The 20,753-nt window shown below is 35.7% G+C and overlaps 1 protein-coding gene across 1 annotated transcript in view; it reads right to left on the reverse strand.

Moving 5' to 3' along the window:
* TMEM38B (transmembrane protein 38B) overlaps window positions 1-20,753 on the reverse strand; it is a 62,337-nt gene that overhangs the window by 23,729 nt on the left and 17,855 nt on the right. Inside the window, exons 3-5 of the mRNA XM_046023865.1 lie at window positions 6,101-6,285; window positions 5,249-5,336; window positions 1,278-1,395 (exon numbers count right to left, since the gene is read on the reverse strand). Of these exons, the coding sequence (XP_045879821.1) occupies window positions 1,278-1,395; window positions 5,249-5,336; window positions 6,101-6,285 (391 nt within the window). The remainder of the gene's footprint in view (window positions 1-1,277; window positions 1,396-5,248; window positions 5,337-6,100; window positions 6,286-20,753) is intronic.

Consider the following 20,753-nt stretch of genomic DNA (forward strand, 5'->3'; position numbering starts at 1 on the left):
AGAATCAAAGAAACATGTCACAAAGCCACATATTTATGATACCAATTACACGAAATCTTAGAACAGGCAAATTTATAGACAAAAACACTAGAGAGTAGAACAGTGGTTGCCCACAGTTGGGGGGCCTGAGGGAAAATGTGAGACTGCTAATGGGCATGATGGGTTTTTTTGGAATCCTGAAAATGTTTTAATACTGATTATGGTGACAGCCGCACAATTCTGTGACTACACAAAAACAAAACATTGAAATGTACACTTAAATGGATGAATTTTATAGTATGTAACATATATCTCAATAAGCTGTCACAAAAAATACGTACAGCTCAAAATGTGAGGACTGAAAGAGAAGGACACATATGAGAGAACCTGCCTCAGATATTTGCAGTACTTGAAATACAGCCACAGATCACCTCCACTGCAGAGACTACTGAAACAAAAGGAAATGACCCCTGTAACAACTTGACTCTAAGATATAAATTTATATAATATATAATGTTTTCCTTTTAAGAATTCCATGGGTAAATTTTTAACCAAAAATACCTATAAAATTCCTCTACACTTAAATAATAATCTTATTTTAAAACCAACCCTCTACTTTTGAATAGCGAACACTATCTAATAATGGTAAGAATAACAATAATCAGAATTGGCCTCATGATGCAAATAAAATTCATAAGATATGTCACAGTGATAGAAGGATATGCACCATCTCCAATCCTCTCAACAATCATACAATGAAGATGAGGAAATCATGATTCAGAGACATTAAGTGACTTGCCTTATTCAGCAAAGCTAGGATTTGAACTTAAGACTACCTGTCTCCAAAACCTGTGATCTTATACCAAACTATCTTCTGTCTTCAAGACGTAATAAAGCTTCCAATGAGGCAGTTATAATACAAGAGACTAAGCACAAGTATGTCCTACTATAAAATTTTGTAATGTTAAAGCTTAAAGGAACGTCAGAAAACATTTACCCAAGTACCTAATTTTACAAATGAGACAATGCTGTCTGCAGTCTCTGATCAGCTACAGCTATTTCCGCTACTCTCTGGTATCCAATGTACTATTAGACTATCTGCAAATCTTTCTTGATAGCCCAGCATAAGTCAAATGAGGAATCAAACAAGAGCTATGTTTCAGAAGCTCATGGACGCACTGAATAATTTTAGACTGTAATAATATTAAAAAATATATGTTCCTGCTACTTGCGAAGTATGCAGAATTCTGGTCATACAGAATTTAGAATACTGATTTACAGCTACTTTGAATTCTTACCTTTGTGGCCACAAGAAACATGGTATAAAGGAACATAAGGTTATGCCTTGATACTGCCAGATGCTTCGTGTGCTGGAAAGTGAAGATAACTGACCCCAGTAGGGTTACCTTGGCAGGGCTGAAAATAAAACACATTATAAGTCAGTAAGTAACAAACATGATCCATCTCTATATTTCTCAAAGAATACTCTGGAAAATATTAATTTAATGAGTTATTAATAAACAAAAATGAGTTACGTAAATATACAATTTTGGAAGTGCTAAGATGTATAAAGTATCATTTCACTCTGATAAACTATCAGCAATCTTAGAATGTTCATACATATATGATGACTCTCTGATAAGAGTTCATTTCTATATACAGTATTTCTGAAACACATTTGGCCTTATAATAATTTTTCACAAAGATTCGAAAGTCCCATGTTCCACAGTATGACTTGAAAAAAGATTAGTCATTATCATACACAACAAGCTCCTTCAGTTAGGTGGGAAAAGGAAAAGAAAGCCTTGATTTATAGTATTTTCACATTTCCATGGTATAAATACTCCCATCACAGTAAATTTCAGGGTGCTATGCAGAGTGGAAAAAGAGACAGATATAATCAGCTCTCATATAACAGTATAAGCCAGATCCAGCACATTACTTTACTAATCCCACAACAGAATAGTAGTGTTCGCTAGTATCTTCATAAATTAATACTGAAATTTCAACGTCTATAGTAAGATGTTAATCTACAAAAAACATTACTTTCATATTATACATTTGCCACACATTTAAAGTATATCTTAGTAACAGATCATTATCTAGCTTTGTGCTTACGACTAGAAAAGATAAATGATAAACTCTTAGACTGCCACATTGCAAAATATGACAAATTTCATTTCATGAAAAATTACCTATTTATTTATTATAAGCTGAGGACTGAGTTCAAAACAGGATTAGCTTTGGGCAACAGGTTTAGACCTTGTGTAACAGCTGAGTGGGCAGCACACATGTTTTAGAACAGTGGTCTCTAAAATTTTTAACTGTGCATCTCTATTGGTACAAAAAAAGTGTTTTAAGACACTAGTATGTGTTCATCAATTAATTTATAAGTTATATATATGTACAACTGTATTATAAAATGTGCACCAAATTGACATTTTTAAAGGATGAGATTGAGGGAAAAAGGAATTAGGCTTATCTTAATGTCCTTTTGCTATTCTTTGTTTCTAAGTTTGGGTTCTGTGCCACAGTGCCTCATCATGGGTTCCTCTTAGCACATACACATTCCATTTTGGACTGCATTCCCTTAGAGCATAAATTCAGAGGGACTGAATCTGAAAAGTAAGGATTCTGTAGACAATAAAATGGTACAGGGAGTTGGAGAAGGACTGAGATTTAGGAAAATGTCCATGAGACTGGTTTGGAAGATCAGGATGCATTTAGAAAATATTCTTATGTTAGTTTCCAATGAAACTAGAAAATGAGCTTATCTGCATCCAAAATACAAGAGTAGAATATGTATATGGTAATAGAGACATTTCCATTCCAAAAGGGAGAAAATGAAAGGAAAGGAGGGAAAAAAGAGCTCACTAGTCCTATGCAATTTCAAAATCCAGCAGGGCAAATTCCATTAGGTTTCAAAGTTCCAAGGCCTAGGAATAATCCCCTGTGACATTAGGCTCCATCCTCTTGAGTCCACAGCTCCAACCTCTACACTCGTGGCTCTGGCCTCTGCACCTGGACTCTAACCTATGAGCCTGACTTCAGACCTCTAGGCCCATGGCTCCCAGCCAAAATCCATTTTTCCTTTTCTTTGAAGGGTAACACATGTTTGCAGCTGAGCAGTTTTATCAGTCTGCTTCCTGCCTATAAATTTTTGGGAGTCTGACAGTCCTTCTATTTCACCTTATTTCTGTCCCTTTTAGTGAAAGCTAGCAGTGTTTCTACTGATAGAACATTGTCAAAAACCTTGTGAGTCTCCAGCATACGACACAGGGATCCATGACATTACATAAGATGGTCCTTCATGTATCTTTTCTGGATAATCTCAGGTGTATTCCTGGCTTGTGCTGTGATGGCTGAATGGATCCATGAGTCACACACTTACTGAATTCTTTCCAAATCATCTTGTTTTCTTTGTTCAGCAGTTATTCCCTCAATTCAACTTTTCCTCTCTCACTTTACTAAAAGCAACAAGGAGAAACCAGTCCAGACCTTTAACACTGCTTTGAAATCTCCTCAGCTAAATACCCAAGTTCACTGCTCACAAATTATGCTTTCCATGTAACTGTAGCAAACAACTCAACTAAATTTTCTCTCACTATATCACTATATCACATCTCCTTCAATTTCCAGTATCATGCTCCTCATGTTCTTCTGAACCCTCACCTTTAACATTCATAATTCTACCAACATTGTGTTTATGACAATATATGTATTCTCTAAGACCATATGGACTTTCTCTACTATGCAAAAGTATTTGGTAATACATAAATGGAAATTTCTATATATACACACATACACAAAATATTGTAACAAATCAGTGATCAATCTCATCTGACCAACTGATAATTCTTTCATTCATCTAATATTTATTGAGTATCTACTACGTGGTAGATTTATTCAAGAATACAGTGCAAGTTCCCTGGCTTGTTCAAGGATACAAGCAAAAGAAAGAATAGTAAGAAATGAAGTCAAAGCAAATAGGGTATGGAAGAAAGGCAGATCTTGGGAAAATTTTACAGGCCATCTGGGGAGTCATTCCCAAGGTTCTGAACAAAGGAGAAACAATTTGATTTTGGTTATAAGAGCCCAGGAAATGTTTTACAAAAGACATTTCAAGGCATATGCTCAAAATGAGAAAAATTTCCCTTGAATCTCATTAATGCCTTACTTATAACTTATCAAAGCCTTATTTGTTCTATTTCTAAACTACCTCATTCACACTTTAAGGGGTACTTTCCTTCTAAGTTAAATTTCCTAAAATTTATTGTTACACAGAAACGGATATGTCATCACATAGACTGCTTCTAAACTTCATTTTTAATCTATTCTAATGAGCTTAATTTTAAATGGAGTCTTTCCTTACCTTGCTTACTATGACCACTATGCCCTAAGTATTTTCCTTCTTGAACTGTGGAAATAGTAATTACATCTCTCTATTTCATTTTCAGGAGCATCAGGGATACATCTGTGAACTTATTTACGAATGAGTAAGTATCTTTAGATAACATTTAATGATCAGATTCTCTTAAATGGATGCAAAAGGTAGTCTCTGCACCCTACAATTATAGAGCGGTTTACTTTCTCTAATCCTATTTTTATGTGTAATTAAGCTCAACTGTCATTTTTTTTAAGATTTATTTATGTGACAGACAGAGATCACAAGCAGGCAGAGAGGCAGGCAGAGAGAGAGGAGGAAGCAGGCCTCCTGCTGAGCAGAAAGCCCAACGTGGGGCTCGATCCCAGGATCCTGGGGTCATGACCTGAGCAGAAGGCAGAAGCTTTAACTCACTGAGCCACCCAGGCGCCCCACAACTGTCATTTTTAAAGCAACAATGTCTTATGATAACGAACTGATTTGTTCCCATAAGCTTAACATTTTACTACTATGTGAATTTGAAATCTGAGTAATGTTGTAGTCATTAATGAAAATGTCAAGAACCTGTAACTGATTCATTTCCACCCAGTGAAGTGTGTTCCTATGTAGTTTTTTCTCCATAAATACACACGGTTCCCACGATTCTATAACAATCCAAGAGTTCTGGTTTGGTTTTATTTTCTAAGGGGAGGAACCCACAGAGAAAAGAATCAATATTTATTTTAAAAACTACATTTGAGAGAGCAGACTTTTTGAAAGAGTAAGTTTCCTGACTCTCTTCCCATTATCATAACTATTTTTTTAAGCTCCACTGCATCCATATTTAGAAATGTAGTAAGATCTAAGGATAAAAAGCTGGTCTCAGTATAGATTACACCAACTCACTAGGACATCTTCAGCCATTCATCAGCTTCTGGTTTCCAACCTCCTTTTACCAACTGTTCAAAATTTGTGATAATGCTACCACCTGCACCTAAAAATAAAACAAGAATATTTAGCCAAATTTTATGGAGGAAATATCTGAAACAACCCAAGAAAATCCCAATATAATTTTGAGGAGGAAGAAAATAGTTTTCTTGTATACTTATGGTACTGAAACAACTGTAATTCCTCCCTTCGGTCAGTGTTGCCAACTGTCTATCGTATCACAATTAAGGTTAAAATTAAGGTTAAGGAGCCTCAAGCACAGAGATGTTCCTAAAGGTTTATTTCAGGCCTGAAAACTAAAATTTTCTGCTTTATCATTTCATTCCCTAATACTAGTTTTAGATGCAGTAGAATACAATGAGGTTAGAGAAATTTGTTCAATTTCTACACGATACAGAGTAAAGGTGAACCCATAATCAATCATATTTACTACTTCTAGTTATTTGGGATGAAAAAAAAAACACAAAAAAGAGCAAATTTTAATATAATCTTTTTACACAATTTCTTAAGTCAACTAATTTTATTTACTATACCTTAATTAACTATGAATCTCTCTAGTTCTGAGTTACTAATCAAATCAATCAGAAGAATTTTATATTGTAAGGCAGTCAGGCTCAAAATAATGGTTGATGACTAGTACTAGTGAAAGTGCTAGTTATGAATTAACTTTACTAGCCAAGAGAAGACTTCCTTCTTCCAAAAAATACTGTTACTAACGTATGTGAACCTCATTAATTTTACTAGACAATCCTTCAGTAGCAGTAATATATCAATAACAGAATATTTACAAACACATAATGTTACTATTACCTCGAGCCCATCCAATAGCTATCATGACTATCCAGCCATTTTTGTAATAGCTATTAGCATGTGTGACTCCACCTACTATTTTCCAAGTTCTGGTCACTTCCTTCATTCCCGCAGCCAAGAGTTGAACAGGTAGGAAAGAATAGCCCTGGGAAACTAGGTCACATGGGCAAAAAAATATAATATACCTGAAATTAAAATTTAAATATTTTAATATATAAAGTATAAATATTTATAATAAAAGTAAGTTAATAAATATTTTATAAGTAAAATGTTAAATATATTAAGTATAATGTGCATTAATATATAAATATAATTTAATGAATATTTAACATATACTCAATTTAGTTGAGTAAGTTAGATTTTTAAACAATTAAATCACAAGAACAGCAACATAAAAAAATAAAAACCCAGCATACTGGCAATAACAATTTGGCAAAGCACAACAAACTGAATTACCCATATAAACCAAGAATTTGACTTCAAGAAAATCATGGATTGGGTAGTCAATTTTTCTAAATCACAAGAGACAAATATAATAATCTGCCCAAAACACAGGATCAAAGGGGAATTTCATCTTGATTGGACTTCTGAATATTCTATAAATGCAGAAAATATTTACTGAGTTCCTAATTTGTGCCTATACTCTTCTAGAAGGTAAGTGCTGAATTCACTCACTAAATAAAGCAAATGTATAATCACTTCTAGGAACGGACTTCTCTAACTGAGGTATGTCTGTCCTCTGGGAAAAGGAATGAGAGAAGAGCCCTTAGTAGCTGAGAAGGGCTGCATTTCAACCCTTTCAAACATCTTTACCTGTGCCCTTTTGTGCAGCACATAAACTAGGGCCTATACACAGGAAGGTGATAACTCTCAAGGAGACAGATTTGTGTTGAGAAAAAATATTTTTACATACAGGTAAAAGAACATGAAAAATGTTCTCTAAATTGTGATACTAGTTTAAAAACAACTCACTCCCCAGGTAAATTATATTTTGAAGCTTAATTTTTTCTCTAAGCACCTGTTCAAACAGTATACCAACTGCATTAACTGGAAAACACACTAGTTTGTTGTTGTTTTTTTTCCTCCCATTTCTAAAATACTCTGGCAGACAATTTCATGCTTAAAGCAGAACATAATCTTCTAATGGAGTGATATAGAATACACCACATGAAAGAAGTATTATATGTCTTCCAAAAGAACTGCAACTCATGACTCAGAAAGTCAGAATTCCCAAGAGTATTCATGGAATGTGAAATTTATTTGTTAGAATCCTACTTCAGAGATACAGAGCAAGATGCAATGGTTTGTTTAGGCATAAGCACCCTTTCTTCATCTTCACTTACCGATTCCTTCCTATTCTTCAAGGTCTCCCTCAAATACTACCATGTATGTCGACTTTGGGAGTTTCATTTTAATATTTTCAGTTCAGACTAAATTCAGATGGCTCTGTACAACTAAAACAATCAGTTCTGCCTCAACAGATCTCTTTACATATTTTTCTCTATAACATATAAAGAGTATAAAGTTCATAACAAATTATAATAGTCCTTAGATGGCAGTAATCATTCATTTTGTTATCCCCTCATCTAAAACTCAGCATGAGGAAAAGTAGCTCTGAATTAAGCAATATTAGCAGTTAATCAGGAGACAAAATATATCAAATTAAAGAATCAGTTGATAATTAAAGAGTCTGAGAGAAAGGAATAAATTATCTGACAGTAATAAAAAGCATTTTGAAAACTCGTATCATTTAAAAATTTTACATGTTCATATATTTTTGAGAGCCTCCTATACACCTTTCTCTTTAAATATAGAATAAGGAAGTCAACTAAGTATTGGGGAGGGGGAAGCTACACTTAAAATAAGCAATTTTTTAAAATATTTTTAAATGTAATAAAAATGCTTTGGTATCTACCGTAGATCAGATTAAGGAAAGGGAATTAGGTTTCCCTTTAGCAGTAATGAATGCTCAAAAGTAAAATACTAAAAGAAACAATAAAAACTTAACGAATACAGCATAATGACCCCATTTTCATTTTCTACACCAAGACTATCTTTAACATTAATTAAAAACCTGGGGTGCCTGGGTGGCTCAGTGGGTTAAGCCGCTGCCTTCGGCTCAGGTCATGATCTCAGGGTCCTGGGATCGAGTCCCGCATCAGGCTCTCTGCTCAGCAGGGAGCCTGCTTCCCTCTCTCTCTCTCTCTGCCTGCCTCTCTGTCTACTTGTGATCTCTCTCTGTCAAATAAATAAATAAAATCTTTAAAAACAAAAACAAAAAAACATTAATTAAAAACCTAAACTATTAGGAAATTTGACTTTTTAAATTCAACTATGTGACAATGTGACATACAGTCTAAAATTTGTTTATTGCTATTTTTAAATAAACAAGCCTTTATCTTATTTAATCAGATATTGCTAAAGTATACCAATAATAAGCTAACATTTTAAACAGAAAACAATTCTCATTTCAAGTGTTAAATAGCCACATGGCAATAAAAAACCAATTGTGTATTGTTCTCAGTAGATTCACAAATAAACATATCAGACCAATGGCTCCCTACAGAGTCATTCTTGCTTTATAAGTTAGCTTTTTAAAATTTCCTTAATGAACCACTCAACTAACACTCATTAAGCAGTCACCATGTCCCTCCTTTTATAAAGTTTATATTTCTCTTCTTACTAAAATCATTACATCTAAGGCAACTTTAACTTGTAAAGTGTCTAAAGAAAACATATTAGAAAAGAAGAAGAAATGGAAAATATCAGACAAGAAATAGAAAGAGAAGGCAAATGATTTCTTAAACATTTTTAAGTCACATAGGTTAAGAGAGAGAAATAAAAAGCAAAGAAAAGTTCAAAATATAGAAGTTAGTCTAAAACAGGATACAAACAAGATACCAGGACACTGACAAATGAAAGCTAAACCAGTTTAAGGAGGAAAGATGAAAGGAGAATTTAGGTTAATACCAAGAACTGAGGAGAGAGAAGCTTCCCATGGTTAGTCAGAGAACCCTTATTTTCACACTGTTATTTATTCTACTCCTCTGACTCCAAAAGACAGTATTACTTAACTAAGCCAAAACAGAATGACAAATTAAATATACGTCATATTAGTCCTATATGACAACTTTGCTCTTCCTCCTATTACTCTAATAAATTAATAAGTTTATGTATTTTATGTATGCTTAGAAAAAGACTACTGAAGGATGACAGACCTATAAAGCTATACTTTTTTTGAACTTTTCCTCAAAGCAATACAGTCTCAAAATATGCAAACGTGCAGTATTTAGTCGATACTTGGAAGTTTAAGGAAACCAAAGTGTGGCACAAAACTCAGCACACAGAAAAATTACAAAATACTAATTTCTCCAGGAACAGTTTTCTAAAAGAAAAATCCTATGAAGGTGTACACTGTCTTCCAAACAATACTATACTATGACACACCAAGCTACTGTTTGCTGTTGCCAGTAGATGGTGCTAATATCCACATGTGAGCACTATAGGCTATTGTACTAAATAAAGATGGCCTTCCCAATCAGTGCACTCAGAGTCCCGTAGTTTAGTTTACTAGAGTTTGAAGTACATTCCAAACATAATTTTATCTCTCAAATCACAATCAAATAAAGATTATAAATTTTTTCTCAACATTAAAACCTTAAAAATAGTAAATAAAATACGCTGTGTCTTTGAACAAGTATCATATTTTATATTTAAAGGTCTGAGAGGACAGAAATATTATCTGTATTTCCAGAATCCAAAACAGATTTTATTTATTTATTTGAGAGATAGAGATCACAAGTAGGGAGAGAGGCAGGCAGAGAGAGAGGAGGAAGGAGGCTCCCTGCCAAGCAGAGAGCCCCATGCGGGGCTCGATCCCAGGACCCTATGATCACGACCTGAGCGAAAGGCAGAGGCTTTAATCCACTGAGCCACCCAGGCGCCCCTAAAATAGGGGCAAAATAAATAAAACTAAAAACTTATTGTATAGATATTCATATATATTATTTTATTTTTTTTTAATTTTTTTTTTTAAGATTTTATTTATTCATTTGACAGACAGAGATCACAAGTAGGCAGAGAAGCAGGCAGAGAGAGAGGAAGGGAAGCAGGCTCCCCGCTGAGCAGAGAGCCCGATGCAGGGCTCGATCCCAGGACCCTGGGATCATGACCTGAGCCGAAGGCAGTGGCTTAACCCACTGAGCCACCCAGGCGCCCCTATTTTATATATATGATTACAGATCATACATATGAATATATATAAGTACATATAATTATATATGATACATATTATTATGCCTTCTTTTTTTAGAAAGGTAAGAATAAACACAAACAGGAAAGAGGTTATCTGCAGGAAAAGTACAGAGAAGTGGGACAGGGGAAAATAAAGTTATTGATAAGGTCCAGTTCTTAGGTTGGATCCAATACAATGGAAGTGTAAATTAGTTAACCACTTTGAGAAATGATTTGGCATTATGTAGCATAGTTTAAAAATCATTCCTCTGTAACTCCATAAATCTTCTCTTAAGCAAATACCAAGAGAAAATCTTGCTCATGTACACCAGTAAGTATATACAAGAATGTTCTTAGCAACACTGTTTGCAATAGAAAAATAACTAGAAACAACTCTGCCAACAGAATAATGAATAAATTACAACAATTAATTCTAGTATGCTGTAAGTGAAAAAAAAATTACAACCATACATAATAAAACTTAATCTCAAGAACACAGACTGACCAAAAACAGCAAGTTGCAAATATATATATATACATAATACCATATATACATTGAAAAACTGTATTGCTTAGGGATATAAACATATGCTAAAACTACACAGAAAAGTAAAGGAATGGATAAGCACAAAGTTAAGAGTAATGGTTACCTCTGAGCAAGGAAGGAAATGGGATCCAGCAGGCAGCAGCGGCGGGTTGGTAGCATACAAGGGATACAGAAACTAATGGCAAGGGTTTAGGGAAAATGGTGGCAGCTCTGGCTGCGCAGACTTTGATCTCTTCAAATCCCAGCATAAAAACAGGGCAACTAGAAAGCAAAACCAAAATCCCATCCACAACATTTAAATTTATGTGACAAGGTATCCCTTCAAACCCCAAAAGGCAAAAGGGCAGAGACAATTCCCTGATACCACAAGACCTCTACTTTTTGGAAGGAAGAAAGCAACAAGGTGGCAACTAATGGACATAAGAACAAAACAACTCCAAAATAGCAAATGGGTATTCACTGGAAAGTACAAGAGGCCAATTTGAAAACAATAATAACAGCTGAAATCGGGAGAGACTCTGGCATTCTCCAATACCAGGTGAGACAAAGGGCCCATAGTAAAAAGATCTAAGGGGTTAAAGCAATTTAGTCCCCATGAACTTTCAAAACGGATCCACCCAAGCTGTCTCCCAGAACAAGCCCCACGTGAAGAAAACACTAATATACAATCAAAACTGAGCAGTACCGAGCAATAGAAGAAATGGAAGGTTCAGACCAAACTGGATTAAGGGGAAAGAGACAAAGGAAAACTGAGAAAGGTCTGGTCCTCATCTTCTGAACACTATAAAAACAACAGAAGCAGGAGTTAGCTCTATGAAGTCATAACATCTTTCCTGAATTCCACCTTACCCTAAAAGTTCAAGAAACCTAATTCGACATAAAAATGACCAAAAGAAAGATATCAAAGTCAAATCCCACATAAATTAATTAAAAAAAAAAAAAAAGGCAGAATAAATCCCTAAAGACAATGAAAGCATTCAGGAAAATGTGTCCCCCCAAAAGATCAAAATTCCGACCTACTGTTCAAAATAAGCTAAAAACGTTAAGAAAAGTGACACAACATATAAAAGAACAATAACATACATCAGAATTAGAAAAACTGAGAACTGAAGATACAATTCTCAGGAAAACAAAATTTCTTTAAAGAAAAAGAAATCACTTCAGTAATGAAAACCAAACTAGAATGAAAACAAAGAGAAATAAACATAACAATACCTTGAAAGAAATAGAAGGGGAAAGGGGAAACATTTTAAATTTTAAAAAAGAGATTTAAAAAGTCACTGAAGAAAGACAAAGAGCCATATACCAACCATACAAGTCTTGAAGAGTACACATACTAAAATAACTTGTTCTCAATTAAAAACAAACAAAAAGTACCTACTAAAAAGAACATACCACATACCTAAAAATACTGGCCCAGGACCAACATCAAGACTTATTTTATTTACATAGTAGGCCTTAACAGGAAAAAAATTATTGGAGGCATCTAGAAGAATATGTGACTTATAAGGGAAAGAAAATAAAATGATCACCAAACTTTCTCACAGCAATGCTTTATGACATAAGAAATGGAGTAACATTTTAAAATCCTCAAAGATACAAAGTATGATCCAATTTATTTATACCCAGTAAAACTGACTTTCAAGTACAAAAGACACAAACACTAACATATGGGATCAGTGATGAATCTCCTAGAGCATAAGTTTCAAACAACTAAAATTACTAAAGAGACACAGACATAAGGACTGATGATAAGCATTAAACATATAGTTAGCTGTGAAACTAAGACTGAACAAGGATTAGGAAGGGAAAAGTAATAGTATGTAATGGTTGAAGACTATGTAGAATAGCACATCTATTTTAAAAATGGGAAGAAAACGAGAAGTGTATACGCAGAAAAATTAATGTTCTCAGTAATCCTATCAGTAGAAGTTTAGTACTGTTACTCCAAAGCTACTGTGTATTGTGTGTATAATGAAGAATAGAAGAAATGAGTAATGTTGGAATATTCTAATTCTATCACATCTTGTGCCCTCAAGAAAGAAAATTCTTAGTGTAGAAGAAAGGATACACACACACACACACACACAAATATATTACATATACACTATATATACACACAGAAAGTTTAATGAAGGCTCTATGGTCTTGCATTTGAATTAGAAATAGAATAATTTTCATCCTTATTTTTCCTAGTTCTGTCCACTGAAAAGACTTAGAAACAGTATCAATCCAGTAATAACGAACAACTCTAGTGCTCAAATTTTGGTCTTGAAATGCCATTTCTCACTAAGAGAAACCAGAGCTTCTTAGAGAAATGAGTGATTCCAGAAGAAAATTGCAAGATGAATCTTAATATTAAGTAGCAAGGAGCTAATCAGTTTGAAGAACCAATCTGAAGAAGCTCCCTCCAGCCAAAGATGAAAGAATTTGATCTTCAGTAATGACAATTGCAGTTTATTGAAACCTATAAAATATGCTTAAATCCATAAGTTCATAATTACTCAAAAAACAGAAAAATAGACCACCTTTGGAGGATGACAGAGGACTAATTAATTACCATGAAAACTGGTACGTAAAGATAAAGAATCAAGGGTTTATCCTGCTGTTATATGTTCGTACAACTGGATAACCAAATAATAGATGATTAGTGGGAAGTATTTATTAACACTACTTCATATAATACACAAGAAAAGATAGAATTAGACTATTAACATTTTGTAACTCCCAGTTAATTAATTCAGTCGTTAAATGTAAGAGTGCTAATGTCAACAAAAAAAGAAAGGAAATCAGATATTTTAGGTCTCTTATTGTCTTGCCAAAGGGATCTAACCTAAATCTGATTTGTATTCTGAGTCAAACTACCAATTTTCAGGAATCCTCTGTATCCTCTGTAGGATACAGAAATATAATGATATGCACCATGAGTACACAATCAGCACATTCCAGGCTATGGAAAACTCTACATGTCAAATGACTCTGGTTCTTCAAGAGATAAATTATAAGGGAAAAAAGTAATGGAGAGGAAACCTATAAAATGAGAGCAACTTAAGAAACATCAATTTCGGGGCGCCTGGGTGGCTCAGTGGGTTAAGCCGCTGCCTTCGGCTCAGGTCATGATCTCAGGGTCCTGGGATCAAGTCCCGCATCGGGCTCTCTGCTCAGCAGGGAGCCTGCTTCCCTCTCTCTCTCTCTGCCTGCCTCTCTATCTACTTGTGATGTCTCTCTGTCAAATAAATAAATAAAATCTTTAAAAAAAAAAAAAAAAAGAAACATCAATTTCTTTAATAGGCGTGACTAAAGGATAGTGTCTAGGGATGAATATTTGGATGATAAAATTATAAAAATACACAAGTAATTACCATTAAAGTCAAGATAATGATGTGCTACTATAATGCTTATATAAGGTGAGAAAAGCATTGTGACCGGAATGGGACACACAGAAGGGGGTTTTAGGATGAATGGTTAAGTCTTATCTCTAGACGTGGGTAGTGGATTCAAGGTTATACTTTAGAATACTTCATTAGGCAAAATACTGTTTTTCTAACAGGAAAAAAAAAAAAAAAAAAAAAATACTGTTTTTTGTGGTTTTCTGAATTTTCACTTTATAATAAAAATATTCTTATCCTACATAATGAAAATGCAGTTTTTATTGTATCACAGTTCTTTACACTTTGCATATATTTTTTAAATTTTCTTTTGTACCTGTTCAGTATTAACTGAAAATTTTTAAAGAAAAAAAATATTGTAATAATCCAATAAATAAAAATAAGACAAAAGATTTGGTCCTAAAAAAAAGAAAACTATTCAAAGTGAACATTTATCTAAGGGCACCTGGGTGGCTCAGCTGGTTAAATGTGTCTGCCTTTGGCTCAGGTCATGATCCCAGAATCCTGGGATAGAGCCCCACATCAGGCTCCCTGCTCAGCAGGGAGTCTGTTTCTCCCCCTTCCTCTGACCCTCTGCCTGCTTGTGTGTATTCTCCCTCTCTCCACCCTCCCCCGAATAAATAAAGAAAGAAGGAAAGAAATCTATCTTAAGGAAAAAAAGAAAACTCATCTTGGTTAAGATCATAGTCCAAACGCTAAGTTGAATTCGGGCCCTGCCATTCATCAATTCCCTAAGCCTCAATTTCCTCCTATACAAAAATGGGATAATAAAAGATGTGAGGATAACAAATAATATTTTTATAATATTACTTTTATATTATTTATAATATTCATATATTATAATATTAATTTGCCATGTAAAAATGCATTCATTTTCCACTTCTAACATACCTTTTAATTTAAGCCAAGAAAGCATCCATTTATAGAAAAGCAATTTTATTTAAGGGATCAAATAATCAAGATCTAGAATTCCTTACTACTCAAGTACAGAAATCCCTTATAACAATACATAGCAGTCCATTTCTTTAGCAATGTATTTACTAAATAAGAAATGTACTTATCACACAGTTCACGAAACAAAGTCCCTGTTCTCATAAGCTATTATTCTAGTAGAATGACACAGACCAAGATAAAAAGAAATAAACAGATAACAGATCAGATAGTAATAAGCCTAAGTAGAAAAATAAAGAGGGATGATGTGATACTCATGGGAGAGGAGGTACTATTTCAGTCAGGGAGACCGCCCTAAAAGATTAATTAATTAATTTAATTAAAAATATATATATAGGAGGAGGAGTCAAGATGGCGGAGAAGTAGCAGGCTGTGACTACATCAGGTAGCAGGAGATCAGCTCGATAGCTTATCTAAACATTGCAAACACCTACAAATCCAACGGGAGATCGAAGAGAAGAAGAACAGCAATTCTAGAAACAGAAAATCAACCACTTTCTGAAAGGTAGGACTGGCGGAGAAGTGAATCTAAAACGAAGGGAAGATAGACCACGGGGGAGGGGCCGGCTCCCGGCAAGCAGTGGAGCAACGGAGCACAAAATCAGGACTTTTAAAAGTCTGTTCCACTGAGGGACATTGTTCCAGAGGCTAAACCGGGGTGAAGCCCACGCGGGGTCAGCGTGGCCCCAGGACCCGCAGGGTCACAGAAGGATTGGGGGTGTCGGAGTGTCACAGAGCTCGCAGGTGTTAGAACAGAGAAGCCGGCGACAGAGACAGAGCCCAGGACTGAACTCCTAGCTCGGGGTTACCATGAACTGGTCGCGGGCTGGGTAAGCTCAGAGCGTGGCTGGAGGCTGGGGATACGGGAGTGATTGGGTGCTGTTCTCTGGGGCCGCACTGAGGAGTGGGGCCCCGGGCTCTTGGCTCCTCTGGGCCGGAGACTGGGAGGCCGCCATTTTCATTCCCGTCCTCCGGAACTCTATGGAAAGCGTTCAGGGAACAGAAGCTCCCAAAAGCGAACCCAGCGGATTACTTAGTCCGGCCCCCGGTAAGGGCGGTGCAGTTCTGCCTCGGGCAAAGACACTTGAGAGTCACTACAACAGGCCCCTCCCCCAGAAGATCAACAAAATATCCAGCCAGGACGAAGATCATCTATCAAGGAGAGCAGGTTCAATACCTAAGACATCAGCAGAATTCCAGAGGAGGAGAAGGCAAAGCGCAGAACTCATGGCTTTCTCCCCATGATTCTTTAGTCTTGCGGTTAATTCAATTTTTTTCAATGTTTTTTTCTTTCTTTTTTCTTCTTCTACTAAATTTTTTAAAACTTTTACCTTTTTCTTTTTTAACGTTTTTTGACTAGTTTATCTAAAATGTATATTTTTTCTTTCTTTTTTATATTTTTTCATTATTTGTTTTATTTGTTTTATTTTTTTCTTTTTTTTTCTGAACCTCTTTTTATCCCCTTTCTCCCCCCCACAATTTGGGGTCTCTTTTGATTCGGTTACAGAGCATTTTTCTGGGGTCTTTGACACCCTTTTAGTATTTTATTTGATCCTTCATATCCTCTTATCTGGACAAAATGACAAGGCAGAAAAAATCACCACAAACAAAAGAACAAGAGGCAGTACCGAAGGCTAGGGACCTAATCAACACAGACATTGGTAATATGTCAGATCAAGAGTTCAGAATGACGATTCTGAATGTTCTAGCCGGGCTTGAAAAAGGCATGGAAGATATTAGAGAAACCCTCTCTGGAGATATAAAAGCCCTTTCTGGAGAAATTAAAGAACTAAATTCTAACCAAGTTGAAATCAAAAAAGCTATTAATGAGGTGCAATCAAAAATGGAGGCTCTCACTGCTAGGATAAAGGAGGCAGAAGAAAAAATTAGTGATAGAGAAGACAAAATGACAGAGAATAAAGAAGCAGAGCAAAAGAGGGACAAATAGCTACTGGACCACGAGGGGAGAATTCAAGAGATAAGTGACACCATAAGACGAAACAACATTAGAATAATAGGGATTCCAGAAGAAGAAGAAAGAGAGAGGGGAACAGAAGGCATATTGGAGAGAATTATTGGAGGGAATTTCCCTAAGATGGCAAAGGGAACAAGCATCAAAATCCAAGAGGTGCAGAGAACTCCCCTCAAAGTCAACAAGAATAGGTCCACACCCTGTCACGTAATAGTAAAATTTACAAGTCTTAGTGACAAAGAGAAATCCTGAAAGCAGCCTGGGAAAAGAAGTCTGTAACATACAATGGTAAAAATATTAGACTGGCAACAGACTTATCCACAGAGACCTGGCAGGCCAGAAAGAGCTGGCATGATATATTCAGAGCACTAAACGAGAAAAACATGCAGCCAAGAATACTCTATCCAGCTAGGCTATCATTGAAAATAGAAGGAGAGATCAAAAGCTTCCAGGACAATAAAAACTGAAAGAATTTGCAAACACCAAACCAGCTCTCCAGGAAATATTGAAAGGGGTCCTCTAAGCAAAGAGAGAGCCTAAAAGTAGTAGCTCAGAAAGGAACAGAGACAATATACAGTAACAGTCACCTTACAGGCAATACAACGGCACTAAATTCATATCTCTCAATAGTTACCCTGAATGTTAATGGGCTAAATGCCCCAATCAAAAGACACAGGGTATCAGAATGGATAAAAAAAAAAAACCCATCAATATGTTGCCTATAAGAAACTCATTTTAGACACGAAGACACCTCCAGATTTAAAGTGAGGGGGTGGAAAACAATCTACCGTGCTAATGGGCATCAGAAGAAAGCTGGGGTGGCAATCCTCATATCAGATCAATTAGATTTTAAGCCAAAGACTATAATAAGAGATAAGGAAGGACACTATATCATACTCAAAGGGTCTATCCAACAAGAAGATCTAACCATTTTAAATATCTATGCCCCTAACGTGGGAGCAGCCAACTATATAAACCAATTAATAACAAAATCAAAGAAACACATCAATAATAATACAATAATAGTAGGGGACTTTAACACTCCCCTCACTGAAATGGACAGATCATCCAAGCAAAAGATCAACAAGGAAATAAAGGCCTTAAATGACACACTGGACCAGATGGACATCACAGATATATTCAGAACATTTCATCCCAAAGCAACAGAATACTCATTCTTCTCTAGTGCACATGAAACATTGTCCATAAGAGATCACATCCTGGGTCACAAATCAGGTCTCAACCGGTATCAAAAGATTAGGACCATTCCCTGCATATTTTCAGACCACAAGGCTCTGAAGCTAGAACTCAATCACAAGAGGAATGCTGGAAAGAACCCAAATACATGGAGACTAAACAGCATCCTTCTAAAGAATGAATGGGTCAACCAGGAAATTAAAGAAGAACTGAAAAAATTCATGGAAACAAATGATAATGAAAACACAACGGTTCAAAATCTGTGGGACACAGCAAAGGCAGTCCTGATAGGAAAATATATAGCGGTACAAGCCTTTCTCAAGAAACAAGAAAAGGCTCAAGGACACAACCTAACCCTACCTAAAGGACCTGGAGAAAGAACAAGAAAGAAACCCTAAACCCAGAAGGAGAAGAGAAATCGTAAAGATCAGAGCAGAAATCAATGAAATAGAAACCAAAAAACAATAGAATAAATCAATGAAACTAGGAGCTGGTTCTTGGAAAGAATCAATAAGATTGATAAACCCCTGGCCAGACTCATCAAAAAGAAAAGAGAAAGGACCCAAATAAATAAAATCATGAATGAAAGAGGAGAGATCACAACTAACACCAAAGAAATACAGATAAGTATAAGAACATACTATGAGCAACTCTACGCCAACAAATTTGACAATCTGGAAGAAATGGATGCATTCCTAGAGACATATAAACTACCACAAGGAAGAACCAGGAAGAAAGAGAAAACCTGAACAGGCCCATAACCAGTCAGGAGATTGAAACAGTCATCAAAAATCTCCAAACAAACAAAAGCCCAGGGCCAGACGGTTTCCCAGGGGAATTCTACCAAACATGTAAAGAAGAACTCATTCCTATTCTCCTGAAACTGTTCCAAAAAATAGAAATGGAAGGAAAACTTCCAAACTCATTTTATGAGGCCAGCATCACCTTGATCCCAAAACCAGACAAGGATCCCACCAAAAAAGAGAACTACAGACCAATATCCTTGATGAACACAGATGCAAAAATTCTCACCAAAATACTAGGCAATAGGATTCAACAGTACATTAAAAGGATTATTCACCACGACCAAGTGGGATTTATTCCAGGGCTGCAAGGTTGGTTCAACATCCACAAATCAATCAATGTGATACAACACATTAATAAAAGAAAGAACAAGAACCATATGATACTCTCAATAGATGCTGAAAAAGCATTTGACAAGGTACAGCATCCCTTCCTGATCAAAACTCTTCAAAGTATAGGGATAGAGGGCACATACCTCAATATTATCAAAGCCATCTATGAAAAACCCACCGCAAATATCATTCTCAATGGAGAAAAACTGAAAGTTTTTCTGTTAAGGTCAGGAACATGGCAGGGATGTCCATTATCACCACTGCTATTCAACATAGTACTACAAGTCCTAGCCTCAGCAATCAGACAACAAAAGAAAATTAAAGGCATCCAAATCGGCAAAGAAGAAGTCAAACTATCACTCTTCGCAGATGATATGATACTGTATGTGGAAAACCCAAAAGACTCCACTCCAAAACTGCTAGAACTTGTACAGGAATTCAGTAAAGTGTCAGGATATAAAATCAATGCACAGAAATCACTTGCATTTCTGTACACCAACGACAAGACAGAAGGAAGAGAAATTAAGGAGTCAATCCCATTTACAATTGCACCCAAAACTATAAGATACCTAGGAATAAACCTAACCAAAGAGGCTAAGAATCTATATGCAGAAAACTATAAAGTACTCATGAAAGAAATTGAGGAAGACACAAAGAAATGGAAAAATGTTCCAAGCTCCTGGATTGGAAGAATAAATATTGTGAAAATGTCTATGCTACCTAAAGCAATCTACACATTTAATGCAATCCCTATCAAAATACCATCCAGTTTTTTCAAAGAAATGGAACAAATAATCCTAAAATTTATATGGAACTAGAAAAGACCTCGAATAGCCAAAGGAATATTGAAAAAAGAAAGCCAGCGTTGGTGGCATCACAATTCTGGACTTCAAGCTCTATTACAAAGCTGTCATCATCAAGACAGCATGGTACTGGCACAAAAACAGACACATAGATCAATGGAACAGAATAGAGAGCCCAGAAATAGACCCTCAACTCTATGGTCAACTAATCTTCGACAAAGCAGGAAAGAATGTCCAATGGAAAAAAGACAGCCTCTTCAATAAATGGTGCTGGGAAAATTGGACAGCCACATGCAGAAAAATGAAATTGGACGACTTCCTTACACCACACACGAAAATAGACTCCAAATGGATGAAGGACCTCAATGTGAGAAAGGAATCCATCAAAATCCTTGAGGAGAACGCAGGCAGCAACCTCTACGACC

This window comes from Meles meles, chromosome 11 (assembly GCF_922984935.1).
Source record: "Meles meles chromosome 11, mMelMel3.1 paternal haplotype, whole genome shotgun sequence".
In the NCBI taxonomy this organism is placed as follows: domain Eukaryota; kingdom Metazoa; phylum Chordata; class Mammalia; order Carnivora; family Mustelidae; genus Meles; species Meles meles.